The sequence below is a fragment of the Anser brachyrhynchus genome (genome assembly GCF_964034855.1).
Source record: "Anser brachyrhynchus genome assembly, chromosome: 1".
Classification (NCBI taxonomy): Eukaryota; Metazoa; Chordata; class Aves; order Anseriformes; family Anatidae; genus Anser; species Anser brachyrhynchus.
The window spans coordinates 181,313,801-181,339,060 of record NC_137694.1 but is presented as its reverse complement, the minus strand read 5'-3'; the positions used below and the strand labels follow the sequence as shown (position 1 = coordinate 181,339,060).

The window sequence follows — 25,260 nt, the reverse complement described above, 5'->3', positions numbered from 1 at the left end:
ACCACGCCCCCCGTCGCCCCGCCCCTCCCTCCTCCCCTTTAAAAGCGGCGCGTGCTCCGCGCGCCGGAAGTGACGCGCAGAGCGGAAGTCGGCGGCGCGTGCGGCAGCAGGCGGGCGGGCGGGCAGGATGCAGGCGGGCGGCGGCGCCGCTGCTGCTGGCGGCGGAGGCTTCGGGCCCGGCCTGGCCGAGGTGGGCCCCTTCGGCTGGTACCCGCCGCCCCTCCGCCCGCCGCTCTTCTGCCCGCCGCCTCCCCCCTGGGAGCCCGGCTTCTGGCCGCCGCACGACGGCTACGCCCCGCCGCCGTGGTACCCGCCCGCCTACCGCGACCCCCCGCGGGGCCCGCACGCTGGTGAGGGGCGCTGAGGGCGGGGGGGGGAGCCAGCGCCGCGTCCTCCCCGCGGTCCTTCCCCCTTCCAGGCCCTCGGACGAGGTGCGCGTGGGTTTTGCCGGCTGTGCCGGACACCCACCGCTCCGTTTCTCCTTCCTTTTTTTTTAAGGTGGGAATGGAGGTTTTCCTCACGATTGGCAAGGAGAGCAAGCGCCCGCGTTTTGTAAGCGTGCTACGGGTGGAAACGGCAAGCAGAAGGTAAGGATGGGGGGTGGGTTGGGCTGTCTGGCCTCCTCCAGGGGTCGCTTCCGATCTTTGATGTTGTGTGAGTCCGTGAAGGTGGCAGCCACGTGGGGCTTGTGTCCTAGTGGGGACCCTGTGCTTTCTTCTAGTATCTCTGTAAGAGAGAAAATACATGATTACCAAAAGAAGAATGATGAGCAGGTTGCAGGAGGTAATTCTCCATGTTTACTCAGCTCTCATGAGACCCCGCACGGAGTACTGCATTCCGTTCCGTGGCACCCAGCACGAGAAGTCCAGGGGTCTGCTGGAGTGAGCCCAGAGGAGGGTATGAGGTTGATCAAGGGGCTGAAGCATGTCTTTTTTGAAGGCAGGCTGCAGGAGTTGGGCTTGTTCAGGGACCCTTTGTCTGGGAATGTAGCAACAGGGCAAGGGGAATGGCTTTAAGCTAAATGAGGGTAGGTTTTGATTTGATATGAAGAGGAAATTCTTCACTGTGAGGGTGGTGAGGCCCTGGCACAGGCTGCCTAGAGAAGCTGTGGCTGCCCCATCCCTGGAGGTGTTCAAGGCCAGGCTGGATGGGGCTTTGGGCAACCTGGTCTGGTGGGAGGTGTCCCTGCCCATGGCAGGGGATTGGGACTGGGTGATCTTTAAGGCCTTTTCCAACCCAATTTCCTACCCTAAAACAGGTAAACTCCATAAAAACTTGTATTGTGGTGATGTCCGATGGTATAAATTACGTTAGTGGTCTGCTGTATTTTCAGGGCCTGACAGCCTGATCCCACTGCTGTGTATGGTGGGAGAGGGAAGGATCTCTGCTGCCCCCTGAGCTCCTCTTACCTGTCATGTGAGAACAGGCATGGACTGACTGAATGGCTAGGAGACTTGTGCTGTACCCCCTCCTCCTTCCAGCTGCTGCTGAATCTGTGTCTGCCTGATGTGCTTGCAGCAAGCATTATTTTGTTAATTAAAAATGGAAATGTCTTTTTACTACTGTGTTGATGCATCTTTTTCCTCCTAGAACAAAAAGAAAAAGGAGCCGGTTTTCTCCCACTACTGTGATACCTGTGACCGTGGCTATAAAAACCAGGAGAAGTATGATGAACATGTTTCACAACATACACAGGTTGATGAGCTTGGCTTCTTTTCTTTACACTTTGATTTTTGGTTTCATGCCTAAGTAGATAGCTGCAGTCATGCTTTGAATGGGAGACTTAGCAAAGATTCCTGGGCTACAAAAAGTCTCGTAGGAGACTTTTTCTGATCCCTGTCACGGGGGAGCTCTCAGTTGTGGGTTTGGTTTTGTTGCTAAAGTCACTTTCATGTCATTCCCGTGAGTTGTTGCTAATTCACCTCAGCACTGTGAATTACTTCAGTGACATTGGTGTAGCATGTTAAAAACCTGTGTGAAAATGCTGTACAGGAAGAATGCTTTAAAAATCAACTCCTTTATTGCAAAGAAGTAATGAAGTTAGAAATTAGACAGCCCTGCAAATCTTTCTCTTATTTTAACTTCATGTTTTCTCCAGTTACCAGGCGTGTTGGCTTCACTGGCTATTCAAAACCTGTATGGAAGTTGCAAGTGTACTAACCCTGCTAACTGGTTTCAGTTATGTCTGTTGGAATTGTGGCTTAAGCTCTGCGCAGCTAGCTGTGCAGTCATCTGGCACTGACTCGTGCCTAAACGCTTGCTCTGATTTGCTTGTATAACGTGCTGTATCTGATGTTCACCCTCTTCCCTTTACCTTGCAGTGCACAGAAGAAGGCTGCAGTTTCAATGCCCATGAGAAGTTGGTTCAGATTCACTGGAAGAATGTAGGTATCCCAGCTGGCCCTGAAAAACTAATCTGTACACTCTTTCCATCTGCCCTTTTTGTTCTTTTGTGGCTTTGTCATTTGTCTGGAATGACTGTGTAGCACCTCTGAGTTGAATTTGTTATAGGCATCTTACAAATGAGAATGTTCAATACTTTGTTTCCTAATGGATTTGTTCTGTAATTGCTGTCTGCAGCCTCAATGCTATTGGAGGCAAAAGCAGTGTGATGCTGATATAATTGACAACATGTTGCTTTTTTCTTGTGTTCTTCCAGTCCCCCTTAAAAGACCTGTGAAATGTTTTCCGTAGGTGCATGGACCTGGTGCTAAAAGAATAAAATTAGATAGTCCAGAAGAGATAGCTAAATGGAGAGAAGAAAGAAAAAAGTGAGTATTGTGACCTGTGAGCTTGTTTTACTGTACGTTCCCTGAGCGGTAGCAGGATGGCACCCGAAGGACGGTAAGCAGCTTCGTTTGATGCTGCAGAACTCCTGAGGTACCAGCTACCCTGTGCCGGGATGGGGGCTGGCTGCATGCAGATTGGTCAGATGGTTGTAACAGAAGGCTGCAGAGGAGGAGTCAGCTTTCCCAAAAGTTTGATTTGGGTGCCCCAGGTTAGGGGGGATGACCCATTCCTTCTTGTTTCAGTAGATCCCATTTGGGAGTTCTCCTTTTAAAGAGATTCCTACATTGCTTGACACTTCTCTTAGGAAAAAACAGAATCCATGAATGATACCTCAAGCAGACTGACTTGCATGGTAGCTAGGGTATGAGGTAAAGTTCACATGCAGGTGATATTTCTCACTTATCCTTCTGTGATGTGAAGTGGTATGACTTCTTATTTACCAGCACTGGAGTGTTTAAAAATTCGCTGTACTTTCATAGATCTTATTCCAGTGACTTCTTCAGAGTAAAACAAATGAAAGTCTAATATTCAGCAGGTGAAAGATGTAGGTTTTCCTCACTTCTGTCCCTGACTTGGAATACAGTCCTGTGAGTGTGCAGTATATGGGTTTGCTTCTGTGAGCAAGAGTCTTGCATGCACAGTGGAAAGTGACATAAATTACATTACAGGGTTACTGATGATCGGCTTTGGCATTGTACTGGTGGTCTCTTTAAATGAAAATAACCTGCGCTGCCTTTCTACTCTCTCAAATGAAGAGAATCACATGGTATCTGTTTATAACAGCTTGTTTTGATCTGGAAACATACTTAAAATGCTTTTGTTAACTGTACTGAAGTTGCTTGTGGTCAGTGCAAGTGCAAGATGAGTTTTTGTTCCAAAGTTTCCTTTTTTCAAAATGTACTTTAAAAAAAGAACATGGATGGGCTTTTTTTTAGTGGCTTTTGTTCTAAATTCCCCCCCCTTCCCCCATGACAGTCTTTATTTCTTACAATGTCCTTAGATTTCTGTCTAGGAGCTACTGTTACAAAACTAAGTGTGGGCCTCAAGGGAAAAGTGAATACTTGCATGCAGTCTCTTCATTTTCAACTTAAATTTTTCAACCTATCTACTTCTGTGTTTTGGGATGTTGTAGGAGAGTGGCTGGTTCTAAGATTTAAGTTTTGAAGTGGTGTTCAAGGTGTGTGAGTACACGCTGCACCGTGTACTAGGACAGTAGGGAAGCAGGAATTGCATGCACAGTCATGTTTTATGCCCTGTTTGCTTGGGGATTGGGTGCTGTGACTGATGGCTGTGGCTAACTGTAAGGATGATGCTCTGCCTGGGAGTATTTCTGTTCGCTTTGTAGAGACTCTTATGGCAGATACTGTTTTTTTATTACAGGTGAGTGTGGTTTGGCTGTGGTACAAGGTTGCGAGCTCTTTGTTTTGTGTAGGACGGTGAAACAAATGGAAACGAAGTGGTGTAGTCATGACCACCAAGAGAAAAAGGCAGTGTGGGATGAGGGCCTTCTGAACCGCGGCCACTAGATGGGGTAGTGCGGTGGCTTAGTTGGGTACCTCTGCTGCTGTGTGGGCTTCCTGCTTAGCTGTAAGGGATGCGTGTAGAATGACTGCCTGGATGGCTTGTGTTACTCTTCGCACAGCGAGGAAGCCGTCCCAACTTTCTCTTTAAAAAAGAAAAGGAAGCTTTTGTGAGGCATTAATTGGGTTTCCAGCAAAGCAGCAGCTTAGTGCTGAAGACCTGTTGTTGACTGGCAGTAAACATTGCATTGTAAAGAAAAGGGGGACACCAGAGGGAGTCTGAACTAGTAGACAGCTTTGGTTTATGGTCAAAGGAGAAATGCTTTTTCTTTCATTCTTAGCTCTGACCAGAGCTTCTAGAATCTTTTTAGGTCATTAGTAGTCTGTTTCTATCTGGCTTGTGATGATTTAATGTGTGTTCCCATGTTGCATCCTGAACACTTCTGTCTTGCTTGTTCTTTAAGCTGTTATAAATTACTTAGAGTTGAGATTTTCTTTTTATTCAGCTGCTGTGTTGCTCAGTTGTCTCTGGCTAACATCTGTTGGAAAGAACCTGTGTTAACAGTGCAGCATTACTCATGATGAGGAAAGGGAGAGGGGCAAGCTGGTGATGAGTATCTTTGCACTAAGTATGCCAGGTGAGAATGCTGTTTTCCACTCTCAGTTTCTATAGAATGCCCTGGTTGCTGTTTTTCAGTCTTTGTGTCTCTACCTAAATTTTTTTAATGGCTTATGGCCTACTGAACCTGTTAAGGCGAGTGATCTGAAGGCTTTTTAGTGGGTTTTGGCCTACTGAACCTGATAAGGCAAGCAATCTGGAGTTAAATGGACAGGGGTAGAGATGAAATTGTACAGGATCGAAGGGTTTTTCTGTCTTGCAGACAACTGGTTGTGGACTCTGACACTGGCTTTGGTGGTTACAATTGCTTTTCTTGTTCTGATTCGCCCTGTCTGTTCTAACTGCTGGGAAATGTGCTGTCTTCAGCACTTTTAAATGCAAGCTTAGAGGGAATTACCAGCAGTGCATTTCCTTAATGTGTCAGAATGTGGCATTGCTGTCTTCCATTCTTTCCAAGTGAAATCTGAGCCCTGGTAGGCCAGCTGTTTGCTCAAGAAGAGCTGGTTAGAAAGGTTATCAGGAAATAAGACAAAGCTGCTCTGATGCTGAAGCAAATACCTAAACTTATTTCTTTTTTAGGTTCTAGTATAACACTGGACGACTTTATCTTAAGTATTGCTTCTAGCTTCTAAATTCTGCCTGCCCCCCTTGCTTTTTATAATCTGCTGGGTTTTGGTCCAGTTAAGGAAATACAGCAGTCCAAGCCTGCAATTTGTCTGACAGGCTGAGCATGTGCTTAATGAACAAAGGCCGGTGCTGTCAGCCAAACCACTTTTTATTAATTTGTGATCCTCTAGCTGAATAATGATAGTTCTCGAATAGCTTGGCATCCTCCCTCGTGGTGCATTCATAGCAGTTCAATACATAAGGAAAATGAATTTCCTAGGGTCTGATAAAGCTAAAGACAAAGCCAAGTGGATTGAATGTGTTGTTAGATTAAGGTGGATGTGGATGGGATAAGTACTTGGAATTGCTGCCATGCACCGGTAATAAAACTGCCTCATGCTGAAATCACCCTAGAGATGCAGCGCCTGATAAAATGCCTGGGAGCCTTGGAAGGGGATTGTATCAGCTCCCTGTGGGCTGTGTTTGTCCCTTTTGAGCTATCAGAGCCCCCTTTGCTGTTGGTTGTATGTGTACAATTTGAGATGAGCTTAAGAAGTTACCGAGCCAATTTGGTCACAGTGCTGTTCCCATGAAGATGATCGATTTGTATAGATCTGGACTCAGAAATTCAGTGCAAACTGCCACAGAAACAGCTCAGGTCTGTTTTCAGCTAGGCATTGGCAAAGCTTTTTTTATCCCCAGTGCTTCCTGAGAGCTAGTTTACATGGTTTATGTGGACAAGATGGAGTATGCTGGACTACGAGTGCACTAGCCAATGTCATACATGATTTTTCAGTAAATTAATCTATTTGCTAAGGCACACTGAGTTAGTTACACTTAATGTTACCATTCCCCTTCTCTGGAAGCTTAGAGTATCCTTTACCTGCATATCATTTTGTTGGTGCAGATGTAATCTTAGCCTTTGAGTTTTCTAGTGTTATCTTGACACCTTATACTGGAAAAACTTCCATGTGGTTATAGAAGCATCTTTGGGTGGAATCTGCAGCTGTTACGAAACGGGGCTGCTGCCTTGGGCAGTACTGACTTCTGTCAAAGCCGTGTCTGTCCATCATGGCCTGGTTTAACTCCCTCTTCTACAAGAAGTCACCGGGATTTGTAAAGCCTTTGTGTTGACTGACAAGGCTTTTTATATTAAAGCTGTGACAAGCTGTTTACAGGACCTGGGTGCTGGGTTACTTCTCTTTCACAGCTAACATTTTAAGAACCACATCTTACTGGGGGAGGAGGGCATACCTTCTGAGAAGGATATAAACCTGGCTCAGCTCATCAGGTACTAACATGTAGCCCTAAATGTGGAGAGACTGAGCATGGGCCCTTCATTCTACGTTGTTATGCATGTTCAGGAGCAGTCTTCCTAAGGATTCTCTATCAAAAAAATAATCTTTCTGGTCTGTCTTGAGTACTTTGTAGCTGTTCTTGTTGATTTTCTGTAAACTATGGGGCTGCACCATGTAGTTGTACCTCAAGACCATGGTGTTTGTGCTGTAGGCATCAGCCTCCACTTTGGGATGACGTGGATCTTGCTGCCTCCTTGGATAGATCTAGCTGCTGCTATATGCTTTATTATGTGTGCAGGCAAGGTAAAGATGAGTAAAATGCTGTTGAACCTCTCAGTCAGGGGAAGTTGGAGAAGATAATGAGTACAGGTGCTATCAGATGTACTTTTGCAGGAATACTGAGACTTCACATTTGAAGTTTTTACAGCTGTTAGCTCCTGTCTGTCAACTGAAGAGGCTTTCTAAGAGAAATTTGTCTGTCTTGGCACTGAATCGAACTGAAAGCGTTTATGGAGTTCTTTATGGTGGCTCAGTGGAGGGAGTGGTAACTCAGAGGAATGAGAGTGGGAGGCAGTTGTGTCTCAAACCACGTTTTGAGAGCGTGTCTGAATATGTCGTCAATCAGCATAACTACAGGAGCACTTGGAAGACTTCTTTTTTTGCCCAGAATTAAGGGTCTTCCCTTATGTTCTTGTAAATAAAAATGTGCCTAAGACAAGCTTGGGGTTCTTCTGAGCGTAGGTAACTCATTTAAATAGCTCTTTTCCTGTGGACCTTACTCCTGTGAAGGAAAGCATCTTAAGTTTTATTCTAAAACTGTGGAGAGCTGCCAAGCACAGGGGTCTTTGTGAATGTGAAACTCTCGAGATTAAATAATTCATTCCACACCTGCTGTTTGCTGGGAGTTTTATAAGGTGTATGAAGAAATGTAGCTAATGAGGAAGAACAGAGAAACATCGTGTCCCTATGCTCACTTGAGCTGTGTGGTGAATTTTCTGGGAGAAATCCAATGAAAATAGACTGTGACAGCCCATACTCAAACCCTCTTGAACGAGACAAGTTCTGTTTAGGTGTGTCTCAGAAAATACTTCTCATCTTTTTCTCTTGGTATGTGGTTGGAGCTGTCTTGCATCAGTGTGAAGCTTAATGTTCTTGCTATAAAATGGAGGAGATGCGTGTGATAAGATTAAATAATTAAAGATAGGAGTCCCTTTTGATAGCTACATTATAGTAAGTAGCTGTTTGAAAATGGAATAACACGGAGCTTAATAGACTTATCAAATATTGATCCTCTGTGGTGTTCTCCAGAAATGGGTGGGGGTGTTTCCCATTTTCTACCTTTATCTCAGAGCGCGGGGATTTAGCTAACTGGTGTTTACAGAGCAGCCAGGGTAGCCAGTTAAGGCTTTGACAGCAATTTACAGGAGGCCTTGCATGTTAGAACCAGCGTGGTGTTCATCCGCAGGGAAGAATGGTGAGGGAGGTGGGGAGTGGGAAGAGAGGGGTGGTTTGTGAGATGGTTATAACAGTAGGCTTGTTTTTTTGTCTGCATGACTTAGCAATTTTTCTTGAAACTGGAAGAAAAGGGGGCAGTAATATTGGTGTAATAGAGGTCAGTATGCAAGCACCGTATTGAGGAAGCTTGTGGGTTTTTTCCTTATCTATCCTATTAAGGGAATCGTGCACCCAGAAGCTGTTCTTGTAACCTTTTTTGCAAAAGAGTCGGGCAGTTGTTTTGCTAAAGGAATGCTATACCCCAGGATCCTTCAATACTCCAGTTAAAGCACCATAAAATGAAATTGCTGGATTAAATCATGCCCTGTTGTGTGCAGGGGCAGGTAGAGGGTCCAAAAGCATGACTCTACTGTTTGTCTGTAGCTTGTTTGGTTAGGTAAATCTAATAATGCCAGTTTAGTGGATTTTTTGGTATTGAAGTAAGCAAGTGTAAATACTCAGGCTTTTCCTTGCCGTGCCTTTTGAAGAAGGAAGCAGTCTGCTACCCTTCCATGAAACACCTTAAAAATCTCATGCTTATAGCAGACGGTTTGTTAAAGGGTGAATCGACCAACTACGGTGAACGTTTTAAGAACAAGTGATTTTTTTTTTCTCCTAGAAATTTTCCTACATTAGCAAACATAGAGAAGAAGAAGGTGATGCAGATGGAGAAGGAAGAAAGGGGAGAAGTCCTGACTACCCCACAGTTTGGGTAAGCATTTCGAAACACGGCTGTTACTTCTGAACTCACTAAGAGGAAAGTAAGCTCTCTTACTGTGGTGTCCAAGTACTCAGTGCTTTCACTGTTCACACCATCTAGCTGACTTTAGCAGGGTACAGGTCACTTGACAAATTGCAGATGTAATGTTCCTTTGTTTACAGTGCTTCATAGTCCACTTCAGTTAAATTAAACAATAATTGGTCTAGAAACCTGATGTTCTTGCTGAATTCTGCACTCTGGCTTGTTTGAGAAAAGCATGTTCTAGCAGCCATTTGTTAGATCACCCTAACCTTGGTCTCTGAAAAAGAAATAATGGGGATGGAACATAATGAAGCTACGTGGTCTAATCCTCTTATGCCTGAAAATGGCCCAGGGAGACTTTAGGAGTGCATTTGGCTTCTTAACTCTCTACTTTCAGATGATAAATCAAACTTTAAATGAAGAGCAGAGGAAGAATTAACTGTTTTCATAACAAAAGCACTGCTTAAGCTGCTTTTTTCTTCTACCCTCCATCTTCATTATCTACCTGCTACCTTTCTTACAGGCCCAGTCCTTGGTCCTCTTGGATTTTTGTTTCTCTTGTACTGTGAATTACTTCTCACTTTATTTTTATTACTTCATTTTCTACTCTCCCCAGTGTCAGTGTTATATGGAAACAGCCAACTCCATTAGCTCTGTTTTAGGGCCTGTGGGAAGACTTTTAGATAATCTAGGAGTGGTGGATTGTTATATTACTTGTTTAAACTGGAATGACTGGGCCAGAAGGCAGGAGTGGACCTACTTTGAAGGGAGACTTGCTAAATTAAACTTGCTGCCATGTGGAAATGAAGCTGGAGCTTGTTGACAAAAAGCTCCTTGACTATATCTCCTTGAATAAAGAAAATAAAAAAACCTTGCACCGTTTTTAATCAGGTGAACTAGTGCAGGATAGGGTTTGTGCGAGGCTAGTATGATTTGTTAAAAGATGATAATGCAAGTTACCTTGATGCTGCATTTGCTTCAGATGTTTACCCACCCCCTCCAACCAGTTGCCTTATGATTCTGGAAGGAAAGGCTTGTAAAAGACTGAAGTAGCATCTTTTTTCCTTCAAAAGATAAAAAGGTGCAGAAGTGCTTTGGACACGAGGGGCCAAAGCTACAAATGTGGAATTATGTTTGGAGATTCTTATAAGCAGAGATGAGTTTTGCTTGTCAGAGTAATAAACTGTGGGGTGTCTGCAGGTTTATTTGGTAACTCTTGTAGCTCTTCTAGTGAACTGTGAGTCAGATGCCATATGTAGTCTTAAATGTCAGTCAGAAATTCCATGTTTATCTATTAGATGTGTCAGTACTTTTATAGCTGGAAAATTGTTAGGGAGGAAAAAAGCCCTAAAAAAAACCCTACTGTTTGGTTGCTGTTTGCTTCCACTTAGTGACTTTTACCTCTGGTTGATTTTAGAAACTAGTTTGGTATTTTTTCCCCTTAAATGCTAGCCCTGTCTGCTTCATCTACTGTCCAAAAACCTGTCGTTTCTGCTTGGTGCATCAGCAGTAAAGATTCTGGAATTGGTGCTTATCTGGCAAACTTACTGATGCAGGAGGCAAAAATAGAATAGAGCTTGTTCTCTGCAAGCTGTACTATTAAAGCAAATAGCTAAGGAAGATTTAGAAAGGATTAGATACTTAACACTTCTGCAGCACTTACCATTTGTGGTTCTCTGAAGTGCTTTACAACTGCTAATTCTCGGCATCCCTGCGTGTGAGATTAGAGATGCAGAAGGACCACTTTGGCAGTCTGCGTGGTGTCTTGCAACAGCTAATTAATAGAGCGTGGCTCTTCCACCCCTTTGGACAGGCAGTGAAGAGTACAGCTTGCAGTAGAGGAAGACAGATGCCAGACTTAAGTTTGTTGGGATATTTGTGACCTTGGGGTTTCCTCCTGGGCGTTTGAGGCCCCAGGGAAATCCAAGGCTTTTTAACCCTTGGCTAAGGATGGAATGTCTAATTGAGCCTATATTTGCTCAGTAGCATCCATGTCATACAACATCCTGAACGTAGAGCCCTGTTGTACAGTTTGGTCTTAAATGGAGGTGAGTTATGGGAGATAACATTAGCCTCACTTTATGGATGAGAGGCTGATGCACAGGAAGGTGGTGGCTTCTCTTGAATCACAGGAGAACTAAGGTGGGTGATGGTATCGGTGACGGCTGAGAAATCAGTGCTAGACAAACAAGAAATGACGGGAGAATAAAGTGTTTTGTCACAATATAAAGCAATTTTGAATGCTATGCCTGGTCCTTCTCAAGAAGAGCTTATAACTGGAAAGGTATGGAAGAGGGAAGCATGAGTTACAAATGGAAACACTTCTTTGCAAACAGAGGTGGGTGGCTTAGAAGGGTTGTATGACAATTTAAAAACTTGCATTGGTGTGAAGAGATAAATAGAATAGTCAGTGTTTCTTCTAACTCCAGGAAGAGCAGTTGTCAAATGACCGTTTTATTCATCAGAGTGAAAACCAAAGGAAGTTCTTTTTCACGAAACATTCACACCTTTCTACAAGTCTTTGGGGAAACTGAAAGTTTTACACAGCACCCCACAGTATGAGACGCAACTATTAGTGTCTGGTGAGCATCTCTGGTTGGAGAGGGTCCCTAAGCAGTGTATTCCTGAATGCTGGAAAAACATAAATGTGACTGCTTGCACAGAAAACCAGATGTTCTGCTGGTTGCTTATCAATGACAAGGTGCCAGGTTAGAAAGGTACCTTTGGGGCTGGCCTTTAAGATAAATGGCTCAAGACCCAGGGAGAAGTGTCGGGAAGAAGCTCTTGACTGAGCATGGTGTTACACTGGTGACTAGGGCTAACTCTAAGGTCCTAGCTAACAGGATCTCAGCTATGCTGGTGGTGAGATTAAGGGAGAGAGTACTGAGCCAAACGAACCATGGGGCTCATTCAAGACTGTCAGATCTTCTGTGTCTCTTGTGGTTGTAATGTGCTGATGACTACTTGTAGTCTGGTTTTTGCTTAATTAAGTTTGTTACGTGAAAAAAACTATCTTCAGGAGGCTTACGTTTTCAGTTCTATATTTGCTTTTCTGATGTCCACACCTATTGTTTCTGCAGATTCTGAGTTTTAGGCTGTCCAGGTACCTTCCTATAAATGTGGTTTGTAGGGTAGCCTGGAAGATTAGTGGAACTAGCATGCTGTTCTCATTCTGTAGTTTAGGACTTGCTTTAAACCCCACTGTCTTGATGAAAGTTTTCTTTCCTTTTCCATCGGAGGAAGAGATGAATGACATGTTAGTTGGAGGCAAGGGTTAGGCAGTCATTGCAATTGATTCTTCACTGAACTGTAACTGGAGAAATACTTCAGAAGTGGAAGCATGCTAACAGTAGATGCTTACCTTCTAATTCCATATATGCTCTGCCTGTTTTCAGTGACTTCATTGTTTAAGTGCAGTGAATGTTTATTGACTTTGTAATCTGAAATGAAAACCCTGTCTTCACATGGTAGATGATCAAGGAGCTTGCTTAGCCCTTTACATTTGTTAAAAGATAAAGTTCGTCAACTTCAAACTCTTCACTGAGGTTCTGGCTTGGTCACATCCTGCCAGTGAGATGAGCTGTGACTGCGTGTGTGGTCTGTTACCACGTGTTTGTTGAGCTGGAGGAAGTCCCTTGCATTGTTCTATGCTGTTGTACCTTGAATGTGGGCCTGAGCTGTTTGGTGACTTTATTCTTGCAGGTTGTCATTTCTGTGAACTTCCTTTCTCTCTTCCAGCAAAATGAAGGGGATGTGGAAAGCTCCAGAAGATGAGAGGCCTGGGCAGCAAGGAAGGCAGAGGAGGAAACAGAAGCGCCAGTTCTGGAAGAAATTTAAGAAAAATGGTGGCGATGACAACGTACCATCACAAAGAAATCAAAACGAAGCTAATGGACCGGAAAACAGCACGTGTGAAAAAGAACATGAAAAGCAGCCTGTTTCGGAGGCTCGGCTGTGCATGAAGGACGTGGACCCTCTCAGTCTTCTGGCAAACAGTGATGTTGGTAAGATGAAAAACTTGAACTTTACATAGCACTGCTGAAATGATTACTAATGTTCTGTGCAGCTAGCAGCTTCTAGGGGGAACTGGAGATTTAACAAAAAATAAAAAAACACACACAAACTTAGTCCTTGTTGGAAAGAGGGCTAATTGGGCACGTTTATAATAAATTCTCTTAGTAGAAAACTAATGAAAGGAAATCTAATGAAAGGTTTTCCAGTATGTTTGGACAATAATACCACAGAGCCTGTTGTCATACTTATCTTCTCATTGTTATTAAAAAAAGTCCAGTTTTGTGGCTAAAATAGTTCTAGGGTCAGTAGGGTCAAAATTTTGTAACTTTGAATATAGGCCAACATCCCAGTGTCTAAAAGTTGCATTTAGAACTTCCTTTTATATGGACACTTCTGTACAGATGTATCCTGATTCAGGACGTGGTCTTCTAAGAAAACTCACAGTGAATGTTATGGAGTGGGTCTGTGTTTTATCTAAAGGAAATGGGGCAAATCTTGCAGTTCAGGGAGCTTCTGCCCTATTTTCCTGTTACAGGCCTAGTTGGTAAAGAACCTAAAATACGAAGTCATTTGAAGAAGGTGAAAAATTCTGATTTAGAAAAGCTGACACAATGCTTAAGATGCTGCCAGCATTAAGAACTTCTACATAAGTTTGCTTGCAAGCCACGTTAATCATATTATAAACAGAAAATCTAGCAAGTTATTCTTACGTGTTTTTTTCTTTGAGATGTTTGAAGCATCAGATTTCCTTTATCAAAAACATCTTAATTTGAAGAGGGGAGACAGGATGTAGGAGTGTCCTGAATATGGAAAATATCCATGCTGGATATTTATTTTGGCTTCACATCTTCAAATACATTACTAGCTTTAAATCAATATTTAGCTATCAAATTGAAGAGGGTTTCTGGGCTCTTAAGGGAACACCTCAATTCTGTCTCCAACAAATACTTGACCATAATTTTATTCTATCTATAGCCTCCATAGATAAGGAATCCTTTTTTGTTCAAAACACTTAGTATGGAAGGGCAGCAAAGGGAAAATAATTTGAGCCTTAAGGAATTGATATTGTAGTAATTTTGGGAAGGAGACCATAGGGATTGGTATCAGGAGACAGAACAGTGTCGAAGATGATGTGTGGAAGTGTTTGTACATTTGGTGGTGCTTGTCTTTGGTCCGAGCTAGATTTCTTAGGAAGACACAAGTTTCTTTTTGCTGCGGTGTTCAGGGAAGGTGAAGACTGACTGGGAGGCTAGCTACCTATGTTTTGGAGTGAGGAGGAGTCTCACGAGCTAGGCACAATGGTAGGGGAGAAACAATACCATCTGATTTGGTTTTGAATTAAGGTACTGAAAGTTTTGCCTGCTAGCCAGGGTTTTGGAAGCATCAAGCAGTGTGAAAACAATCATTTTTAAAGACTATTTAATATCCCTTTGTGTCCTTTAACATTGAGAACATGAAAACAATGTCTTTCCTTCTATGAGTTAAATCATTTAAATGACACTAAAATGTAAACGTTTTTCCCTTAATTTCAGTTTTTGCTAAGTTATCTATATAGTTCTTTATTTTCCATGTGTGTATATTTTCTAAAGTATTGCTGCTTAGGTTTTTTTTTCATGAGCATGTTTTGTTTTCCCTGTGCTGGCAGCAATATAAACACCACTGATTCAACTATTTATAATATAGTCAGCAATGATGTAGTGCTCTTAGAATATGGCAAGTAAGCTGGCTTATACTCTATTTTTAGCAATAAGGCTAGAATGCATCCCCTGGAAAGACTTCGGATGCGGAGTTTCTCCTCTGGAAAACATAATCTTCAATTAGTGGGAACAAGAGCTCAGCATCCCTATGCAATTTGTTTATTCCACTAATCTTGGCTAGTTGGGAAACGAAGGGTGATTAAATGGAACTGCATTTCTCCCCAGCATCTGTGTTTTGCTTAATGATAGAAATTTGAATTATACCAAAGTAGAGCTAGTAACTTTAAGTATAATAGGTAGAAAAGGAAAGCGTTATTACATGTTATTAAAAGCAGTTGCATTTTTATACAGCTAAGTAGAATAAACATTTTCTTTTAAAATCATACCACTGAAGGCCATGATTTTGCTGTATAGAAACATTTTGTTGGAGCATTCAGACCTTTCAAACAGCAGCAGCCCTTTCTCTCGAGGCAATGCCTTTTTGCGTAATGCATTCGCTGAAGTTCTGTTCATTATCCAGTTCCTTCAAAGCTAAAGAAATTGAATGATATGAAGAAAAGGACATTTTTCTCTTAATTTATAAACAGAAACAAGGTAAGAAGATCAGCCTGTCAGGTCTAAAATTGTGGGGCATCTGTTGACCAGGAACAGTCAACTCTATTTAGTAGTTCATAATGCTTCCTCCAAGTGTGGTAGGTACTGTCAAATAGACAATGTATTGCAGTAAGTGTCTTCCTAATTTGCCAAAAAGCCAAGTTCGTAATGTTTAAGTCTTTAAAAACTGATTTTTACTTGCATGACTAGATAGTTTTTAAACTTAAAGTGTAAAAAAGGCATCTGACCCCAGTGTGCACTTCCCAGTTTGAATGTGGTAGTAGAGAGCAGCTATGAATCAACATAATTTGGAGTAAATGTCAGAGCTTTACAATTGCTTAAATTTATGTGAGTGCAGTATGTTCTCTGTTAAGAAAATGCGCTGCATTTCCATGAACTTCCAGTGTGTTTGGGAGTTGATGTGACTACTAAACTAATGAGAATCAGCCTCTCAAAAAAGAGTACTGAGGGAAAAGAGGCAGATAAGTAGTTTTAGATAAACACCTGTGTATTTAGCTAAAGTTGTTCTACCATACAACATGTCAGTTTGATTTATTGGAGCTCAATTGTTGATGATATATTAGAAGAAAATAGCCAAACACTTGTGATTTTAAAAATAAAGATCTCGAAAGTGTTTATTACAGCATATCTGCTTACAAAATATTGAGCAGCTTTCCTGTGGGGTGTGATATTCAAGCTAAACAGATGAGGGGCGGGAGAGGGCACAACTTTTTGTGAAAATAAGACTGCAACCAGTCTTTTCCAGTAGTCCGAAGAGGCTAGTTTCTCCAAATGTTTGTGGTAGTGTTACATATATCCGAATGTATATTACTGAAAAGCATTTCCTGGTTTTCTTAACCTCAGCACTATCTGAGTGTCTTTCCAAGGTCTTAACACATACAGACTCTTTGCATTAAACTAAAGCCATCACAATTTTGCTTGTTTATTTTTTAGAAAGCTTTTTCTGGTAGTTCTATTTTCTTACTATGCTCTGTTTCATCATTTTTGTGCTGCTTGCCTCTCTTCTATTTTCCTGGTATTCTTTTTTTGTAGCAGTAATATTACAGTAAGACTGCAATACCTCACTTACTCACAACACTCTATGGGGATTTAAGTATCAGTCTGAAGTCCTGCTGAAAACATTTGTCCAATTTGTGGCGTAGGCCCTAAATGTCCCTTATGAACTTTTACTGTCCAAGAATTTTTGTTGCTTGTGCTTTGCACGAGGCTAATTGTTGTTGTGAAACTGTTGGCTTTCTGCATCCCCACCCCTGCCTCTACAGGGCTAAATCCAGCGAAACTTCAAAACACATTATGAAATCCCCTTTTTTTTCCTGAGCTTTATAATAAAACCTGTAATTATGTTTAATGTGTGAAGAAAACCCAAGCTGTTGTTCAGGGAACTCGACCTTCTCTTTGCTTCCATAGCTTTGCTTACTGTAAATCAGTGGTGAAAGATTTTCCACCAAATATCTGTGGAGAGTAGGCAGGTATGCTCTTTATCAATCCATGTTTGTTGAGCAATGATGCCTATCACTCTGTCATGATCAGTTAAGGTGGCTGTTCATACAGGAGAACTTGGAAAAATCCCTCTTGGCTTTTCTTCCCCCACAGACTCTGACAAGGATGAAGAAGCAGCTGAAGATGGGAAGCTGGGGATGACTGTTGTTCCCAAGCAGGTCACCTCAGCCCTGAGTTCGTTGTCAGCCAACTATGGCAGTGCCTCTGAGAGTGAGCCTGAAGGTGTGTATATGCTCGTACCCTGCTGTTCTTTCCCTCTTTTCCTTTACGTTGCTAGTGTAAACTGCAAGCAATGAGTACTCAAAATTTCCTGAAAAAACTTCTCAATAAAGCATAGGTGTTGCAGAATAAAACGCAGCATGTAAGCATTGGCCCACCTGTTAATATAATGCTAGATCAGTGGCATTGGCTGCATCTCCAAAACATCTGCTTACGGAACTGCCTTGATTTTTTTGGGTCTGTCTGCTGGTGCTGTAATTCAGAGCTGTCTTGTATAAGCTTAAAAATCAACAGAAGTAAAGAGAGAAGCTTGTTAAAGGTTATGCACAGGGGTGTTTTTGCAGTCTGTGAGATCTCTCCAGTGTGCTTTCGGTGGCATGCTAGTACTGGTACAAGTCATGCATAAAGAAGCAGGGAGGAGTGAAAGCGTATGTCATTTTCCTCCCAGTCTGTTTCCCCATTCTTCCTTCCTCCCAGTTTGAGCACTAAATGGGTTACTTTATGGTGTGAGCCATTACTAATTCCCGAGTATAGTGATAACTCCTGGTCTTGGAGAAGTACCCAGACAGAGCAGGGCCTTTGTGCAGTCACTTGGTGCACTGCAGTGACCCTGTCCACTTTGGCTGTGCCACATCTAATTCCTGGCCTTTTTCTAGCCCTACAGCATTCTTCAGAATGTCTCAAGCAGAGCTTCCTGAAAGATTGAGTGGGTTTCTTTCCCGGCTTTGTTTGCCTTTTCTCAGCACTGTGACCTGGGTTGAAGGGTGGACATAAAAATTTCTTTGGTTAGGGTGTGTATCATCAAACTTCCCAGGACTTCTAGGGGCATGCTTTTGGAGAGGAGGGAGAGCAGCCTGTCTTGAGCCTCGCTTCAAATCATGTTTGAATAGAGCCAGGAAAGTGCTGTTATACACTCGCAGTGAACTGATTTCCATGTCCTTAAGGGCTTTTTTCCCAGAAGGCTTCTGGGTTTTGCAGTAAGACTTGCACTCTGTAGTGCTTGGATTTTGTGCTTCTCTGAGTGTGTACATGCTGCTCCTTGGTCTGCAGTTAATTACCATGCCTTTCTTGCCCCTGATGATCTACCTGAAGTTACAGAGGGCATCTAGCAAGGAGGGAATTGAACTTGGGCATTTTCTGCCCCAGTGTAGTGACTTCTCAACTGCCAAGCTTGTGGCAAGCTGTGCTGTGAAGAGGAAGCAATGTACTTCCACAAGGCAGAGCTGAAAATCTTGTTCAACATCTTAAAGTCAACCACACCTCCTTGAAAAAAACAAGTATTAAGTATCTCATTTACTGTTCTATGACTGTTTAGAGGTTATTCTTTGCATTTAAACACCAAAAACAAAAAACCAAAATCCAACCCAAACAAAAGCCTCCCTTCTTTCAAGTAAACCTTGCACATATTTTACATCAGGTTATGTGAGTAAGAGGAGTACTAATGAGCTGCCAGTGCGTGGGGATATAAGCATGCTAAGTCTAGGAGATAACTGTTTTTTGTTGTGTTTTTTAGAAGTCTCCGTCAAGATTGCAACAAAAGCTGAGGAAAACCAGGCTGTGCTCAGAAATACGCCTCAAACTACTAAAGTTCATCAGAATCCAAAGCTGAATCAAGAACATCCAGAATCTGTGGACACAACGTTAAGAACCTCAAGTACAAATGCAGGTTCCCCCAGAGGCCCTGATAAACGGGCAAAGAAACCATTACCTCTCCTTCCAAAGCGTCGTCCAACCCTGCTGGAAATGGTGAGTCTTAGCACTAAAACGATGCTTGCTGCACAAGAGCAGCACTTGTGAGTGGTTCTCCTCTCCCCTGCAGGAAGTTAGAGCAGTCTGTTAGCTGGAGCAAAGGCCCTGTCTTAAAATAGCCGAGGGAGCGTTTCCCTCCAAGTGTAGATGCTGAAACAGCTGTACAAGTATCCTGGTGTGCGTTCAGGTAACGACTGGCTTTGGTGAGCAAGAGATGGCAACTTAATCGTGTGCCTGAAGTGAGCTGCACAAAGGATAAAACCTTTCTTCTTACCTCTCCCCTTTCTGTGGTAATGTTCTGTAATGTGTTTGTATGTGATCCTGTCAGATTGATGCTGATCCTTCTCCCTTTGCGCTCAGCTTTGCTATTGAGCCACCTGACTGAGGAGACAGTTTCTTCAGCTGCAGTCAGACATCTTCTTAAGGGTGGTGGTGGCTCGAACTGTAGAGCTGCAGCCTGCACATGCATGGATTTCTGTGTAGGCATGTTGAGACCAACCTGAGGAAGTGATAGTGCGGGTGCCTCGAAGAGCAGGCTGTGTCAGAAGGGTCAAAAGAGACTTGTAGGGGGATTTCTGAGGTGTCACGGTTCTGTTCCAAGTAACAGCGTGAAGCACCCTGTTCGGAACTTTGGCTTTCTTTGTTACAGATAAAACTTAGCTAAAGCTTTTATCGCATTTAAGTGCTCAGAGCAATACTGGCCAGGAGGGCAAGAGGAGGTAGGCTACACTTGTGATCCTGTGAATAGCCAGCATAAAGCTTCCCTGCCAAAGGAAAACTCTGGGCAGAGCTCAGGAGAAAGCCGAGTGCCACTGACATCAGGGCTCTGATACAGCACAGGATGTTTAGGCAAGAGATAGTGGGGAAGGCACATCCCAAGCTGCAGATCTGGGAGAAATCCCTTGATAGTCCTCTTAGCACATACTACATTTGCTGCCAAGAATTAAAGCTGCTAGCGACTGAAAAAGGAAGTGTTTGCCCTTTGTGTAGCTCCCTAAGCATGCAGTTGTCTTTATCTCTTGCTCTTCAAAGTCGTTGGTGATCAAAGCAGTGAAGACTCTGGAAAAAAGTCATATGAAGGTCCTGCATGCTGGGAGAGGCATTATGGATGCTGGCAGAACAAGGAAGTCTGAATTGTAGCTTGCCAGTGTAGCCCACTTTTAAAATTGCATTTTTTGGCCTTCTACTGTTTAAAATTGTTGTTAAAGGATGTGTACTGTGGCTGTGAATCACAGAGGGGTGCTTGAGATTTGCGGGTAGGCTTTTGCTGCGTAAAAACCTTGAGGAAGCAAGGCTGAAACTTCATAGTGAATCACTGCTGAAAATGTGTCCAGAAAGTGTAGTAGTAGTATGGCTCAGAAAAAGATGTCACCTCAGTGAAATGATGCTCTAAAAAAAGAAAAGGAGAGGGGAGGTAGAAGGTAGGAAAATAGCTGTGGAGATGTCTTGGCACTTATTAGACAGTCAATTTGAGCACTCCTAAAATGTGTTTTTTATAATCACGCTAACAATGCGTGTTTAGCAATGCTACCAGAATAATAAGGCCTGTATTGCATTGCTCCAGTGTTATCTATCAATGCATTTAAGTAGTAGGTGGGGTGGTGGTGTCCCATCTGTGCCTTTATCAGGCCACTTGGGAACATTTTCTCCTGCATTCTCCTGCAGAAAGAATCCCATTACGCTGCCCCTTCCCTGCCCTGCTGTGCAGCTACTGGTTGAGGCAGGAGGCTTATGAAAGCTCATTACGGGTGCCAGTGCTGGTAATACCTGGTGAGAGCTGCTTGCAACACCTCTTAATAAATAGTCTAAACAGAAATAAAACAAATATGTGTACTGTAAAGTGCCTGGCTAGGCCATTGTTGAAACTTCCAGCAGCATGCTTCTCTGTGACTTCACAAGCCCAATCTAGCTAGGAAGTGCAATACAGGTCTCTTGCAAATGATCAAGTAGCCACAGATTTAGCTAAACCTGTAGCATATTCAGTGTTAGTTCTTCTGACACCGGGACGAAATGTCCTTCAGCCTCCTGGCTGTTTTTTAACGCTGAAATGAACTTTACTGAGGCTGAAGGAAATGAGGAAGGTTTCTAGCTCCTTGTTTAAGCTGTTAGACCTAGGTTGGTGGATTATATCCCAAAATAGTCGCTGCTACTTAACCCCCCCAGTCTAGTAGGTGTTGAAAAATGCCCTTTCTGTGTATTTATAAGTATCTTTTACTCATAGGTATTAGCTAATAAAAGATGCATGGGTTATTAAATTACAGATACAGTATAACCTGCAAAGCCTAAGAGATGCCAACAGACTTGCTACCCTGCTGCACTGCCCATGGCCTGGAACGCATTCTTTAGTTTGGGTGCGTCTTGTCCATAATATGAGAATATCGTCATCTGGGTCTACTCTGGGAGAGAATGGAGGAAATTCCAAGTATTTAGATATATTCACTGATTTTTCTATGCCACCTGTGCAAACTGAGACCGACAGCTTAATCCAAAACATATATGGAGACTTGTCAGCTTGTTCAGCCTGCCTCAGGTGCATCAACAGTGCTGAATGAATGGTGCTTCAATGCATTCATTTTGGGCGCTTCAGTGTTTTCATCCATTTCAGTGGAACATTTGTAAGTAGTATAGTGGCCCTTCTGAGCCTCTCTTGTTGCAGGAGTGGTGTTTGACCATCAACCCGTGCTGCTCTAGCACCTGCTGCTGCTTCCCCAAAGGGCAGCTCCCTCCTTGCCTCCTTTCCAGATGCCTGGTCTCACCTCGTGTGTGCTGTGCTGGGCCTTTTGCTGACAGTACATCTCTTACCTTGCGCACACACCCCTTGCAAAAGAAAACAAACCTCCATGAGACCTGACTGAGTTACTTCTATTAATCATATTTGTTTTCTCCTGGTCATCGGGTCTTTTGTTTCTTTGCAGTTACTGGCCCAGGACATCCGGCACGAGAGGAATGTTATTCTGCAGTGTGTTCGGTACATTGTACGAAACGATGTGTTTGGACTTCACTTAAAAGCAGAACCCGAAGCTGGAACAGAGACTGGACAACCCTCTAAAACTACAGCAGAGACTTTGACAGACAAACTTGATGGATCTAATCGTTCTTGTAGCTCTGACCTTCAGTTAGCAGGAGGAGAAAAAGATGAATTATTAATAGCCCATGGTGAGGAAGCACCCGTAGATCAGACATCACAGATAATTCACCCAGCAGATGAGGAGACGTGGGAAACCCCAGCAATTCAGTGTGAAGAAGCACTGTAGGAGATAACTGTGCTGGACAATAAAGCAAAGGCTCAGCTTTTCTATCTGACACTTCTGAAAGACATCGGTCTAACAAAATAATTATTAAAGTGTATACTGAGAACCGTTAAAACCATGTTTCTGATCTGCTCTGCCTGAGGTTACCATTTCCTTGTGAAAACAGCAGCTGCGTTGAATACTTGCGTTTCCCCATGGCTGAAAAGCAGCAGTGAGACAGTGATCTTTCCTAGAGTAGGTGTGGATCCCTGCTTTGGAGCTTTATTGCTCTGTTTTCCTTTGTGGACAGCATCAGTCCATTGCCAGAGCCAAAGCAGTGTTAGGGTAGGGTGGATCCTCCTTATGTGAAATTATGGCCTAGAGTGTTTGAGTATCTGAGTGTCTCGAATTATTTGAATGTTCTTCTGAAGTGGTACCTGTTGCATTTTCTCTTGTTGTTGGTCTGAAGTATAGATGCAGAGATAACTGACCTGGCTCTAAAAGTACTGCTTGCACCAGGAGTCTCCCCTTCTCTGAACTAATTGAGTTGAGCAGAGAAATACAAATGAGGGTGCAGACTGATGCAAGAACCTTTCTTTTAAAAAAGTATAAAAAAATAAAAATAGCAACTGCTAACTGCTTGTGTCAGTGCTAGATTGATGTTTGACCTCAGGTACCCATTGTTAAATCACAGGCCTTAACCCCTGTTATAGTCATTACCAGACCAATTTAACTCTTGAAGCAAGCTCTTGGTGTTGAGAATGCTAAGTTAAACTTTTCCAACTTAGGTAAGTTAACTAAGTTACTTGCTTGTCCCTCTAATATACTTTGGGAATTTATTAGTCTGGAAAAAGTCTTCCTTGGCACATTGTTATAATGTTTATGATGTTTGTACATTATCTAGCAATTTTTCATGAATCTGTGCATCCTTCTGTGTGGCTGTACATACATGAATGGTTGTGAACATTAGAAAACAAACCAAAACAAAGCAAACCAATCAGCGAAGGCTTAGAAACGAGTTCAGTCTTAACACTGCATTTGAGTCCTTGTGCAGGTGCTAATTTGTCACACTGACATGGAAACCATGTCATGAACATGATCTATTATCAAATCCTCCACTTCAAAATGTTTTGCTGCACTTCATCTTTTAGTCATGGTTAAATGTTGGAGATGAATTACCTTCTCAGGGATTGATTTTATTTGTTTTTTGGGTAGAGTCTAGCCTTCCATTCCACCACCTCAAACAGGGAGACTCACGTGGCTTTTTTTGTTGCTTAATAACTATTTTCAGTCCTCTAGTTCCTTAACTTTTAACCTGTGCCATACATCTCATTTGTGGTGTATAGAAAACGAGAAGTAGCTGAAAACTCTGTCCCACTGCTCTGCTATTTGTAGCTACAACTGCATATTGTGTTTGTAATGCACTGTCTAAATTTATGGAATTATATAAATATCAACACCCTTGTAAAAGTTGCGTGTCTCAAGAATGTGTAAATAGACTGGAGCAGTGATCATAAACATACTTCCAAGGCAGATGATTCATTCTTCCCATGATGGTCCCACAAGCCATCTCAATCACACTGAATTGGATATGGCTCTTAGATCTCTACTGCCATGGAAATAGCAGCAGAGGACTCAGCCACAGAGATTTGGCACTCGGGCAGAACCTGATTTCTGAGGGGATTGGTACCAGTGCTGTTGAACACATGGGTAACAACTGCACACATGCAGGAAAAAGAAATGGAGGTCTTGGAATTGCCATGAAACTGCACTTTAATCAACCCTGAATGTGCTTCTATCCCTGTTGAGTTGATGGCAGAGCTTTCTTTGACTGTATGCTCTGCCCTGTGTTAAAAAAAAAACAAACCTTTAATCTGAATTCTTTATACTATTGTCATAGACTTTAATATTAAACTTTCACATAAAAAAAGCTTTGTCAGAAGAAAATCTTTTTTAATCCTTTTTTCTGAGTAGGTAAGAAGAGGTGGGCTTCTTCTGGGGCCTGTACAAGGCCTGTACAAGGTTGGCGTGTATGCAACACAGGTCTTAGGAAATCATTGGTTTATGCAGAATTGCTCTTGTTTTGAGTGAACCTTTTCTGTCACTTCTTGCAGCAGATGTGTGGAGATGTGCTGTGGCTCTGTTAAATCCTGGACTGCAATCATGGTCAACAAGTGGAAGTTCTCTCTTCTTGTTTCCCACTTCTATTTTCCTATTCTTCTAGGTCACATTTGGACTTCATGTTGCCCTTCCTGATGTTCAACTTCAAATTCAGCCTTTGGTTAGGAAAGCTGCCATGACAACCTTTTTTAGGCACAGTCAAATACCTACAGGCTTCTCCTGTCCCTGTGACTTCCCTGTTCTTTTCTGGTTTGAAAGGGTTTTTTTTTAATCTGTTATATTCAGATACCTCTGTCTGTGTAAAAAGAACTTGGTTTTGCATTGTGTCAGAAGCAACAGCTGTCTTAAGCTCTCTGTAGCTTTTAACTTTGTTTTTGTGTTGTGATTTTTTTAAATTTCCCCCCCATTAGCACTGCAAAAAAAGTCCTACTTCTCAGGCTTTGTGACTCATTTCAGCTAAAAATATTCCAGTGACAACTTTCACACTTCTGAAATTTTATTTTTACCTTTCTTCTTTTGTGACTTAGCCACTGAGAATGTAGTTGTGAGTGCCTAGTTTAAATTCAGTACCCTTGGGCTTTGTGTTTTTAGTTTTTTTTAAATCCATCTCATCAATTGAGCTAGAACAGTTGAGAGGGGAAAAAATCGGACTTCATAGCTCTTTACTCAATTTTGGTGATGGTGCAACTTGGGCAATCTAGGCTTTACTGCGTGCAAAGTCATGCTATGGCCCAGTGACTCCTGTCTGTGGCTCTGAGAGGACTAAGAGGAGCAAGGTGTGTTTTTGTTTTCCCAACCAGTATGACTTGGTCAGGCCTGGTATTTGTGCCTGATTTAACATGTTGATGTTGCAATCCGTGCATCAGGAGCACCTGAGGAGGATGGTTTGGCCCTGTGCAGAAGGGAGGTGCTGTCCCTGCTGTCAGCACTGATCCCCTGTCAGCTCTTCACAGCTGGGTGCCTCTCTGCTTCCCCTCATTTGTGTTAATGACTTCATGGCATGACTTGGCTTATTTAGGATTAAGTCATACAGTTTTAGCAGGTCT

General features: G+C 42.8%; 1 protein-coding gene across 1 annotated transcript; it reads left to right on the top strand.

Annotated features, from left to right (window-relative positions):
- Positions 1 to 65: 65 nt before the first annotated feature.
- Positions 66 to 23,563, top strand: NUFIP1 (nuclear FMR1 interacting protein 1). The gene is made up of 10 exons (XM_080575659.1): positions 66 to 350; positions 499 to 587; positions 1,591 to 1,695; positions 2,322 to 2,384; positions 2,695 to 2,771; positions 8,947 to 9,039; positions 12,808 to 13,073; positions 16,989 to 17,117; positions 18,628 to 18,860; positions 21,779 to 23,563. The coding sequence occupies exons 1-10, from the start codon at positions 128 to 130 to the stop codon at positions 22,115 to 22,117; spliced, it is 1,617 nt and encodes a 538-aa protein (XP_080431785.1). The 5' UTR covers positions 66 to 127; the 3' UTR covers positions 22,118 to 23,563.
- Positions 23,564 to 25,260: the final 1,697 nt, after the last annotated feature.

What these genes read in the sequence shown, in the direction of transcription:
- NUFIP1 (XM_080575659.1), top strand. Translation starts at nt 128, where the DNA reads ATGCAGGCGGGCGGCGGCGCCGCTGCTGCTGGCGGCGGAGGCTTCGGG. An exon ending in CCCGCGGGGCCCGCACGCTG is followed by an intron (nt 351 to 498) that starts GTGAGGGGCGCT and finishes TTTTTTTTTAAG; the next exon opens with GTGGGAATGGAGGTTTTCCT. An exon ending in CTCTGAGAGTGAGCCTGAAG is followed by an intron (nt 17,118 to 18,627) that starts GTGTGTATATGC and finishes TGTGTTTTTTAG; the next exon opens with AAGTCTCCGTCAAGATTGCA.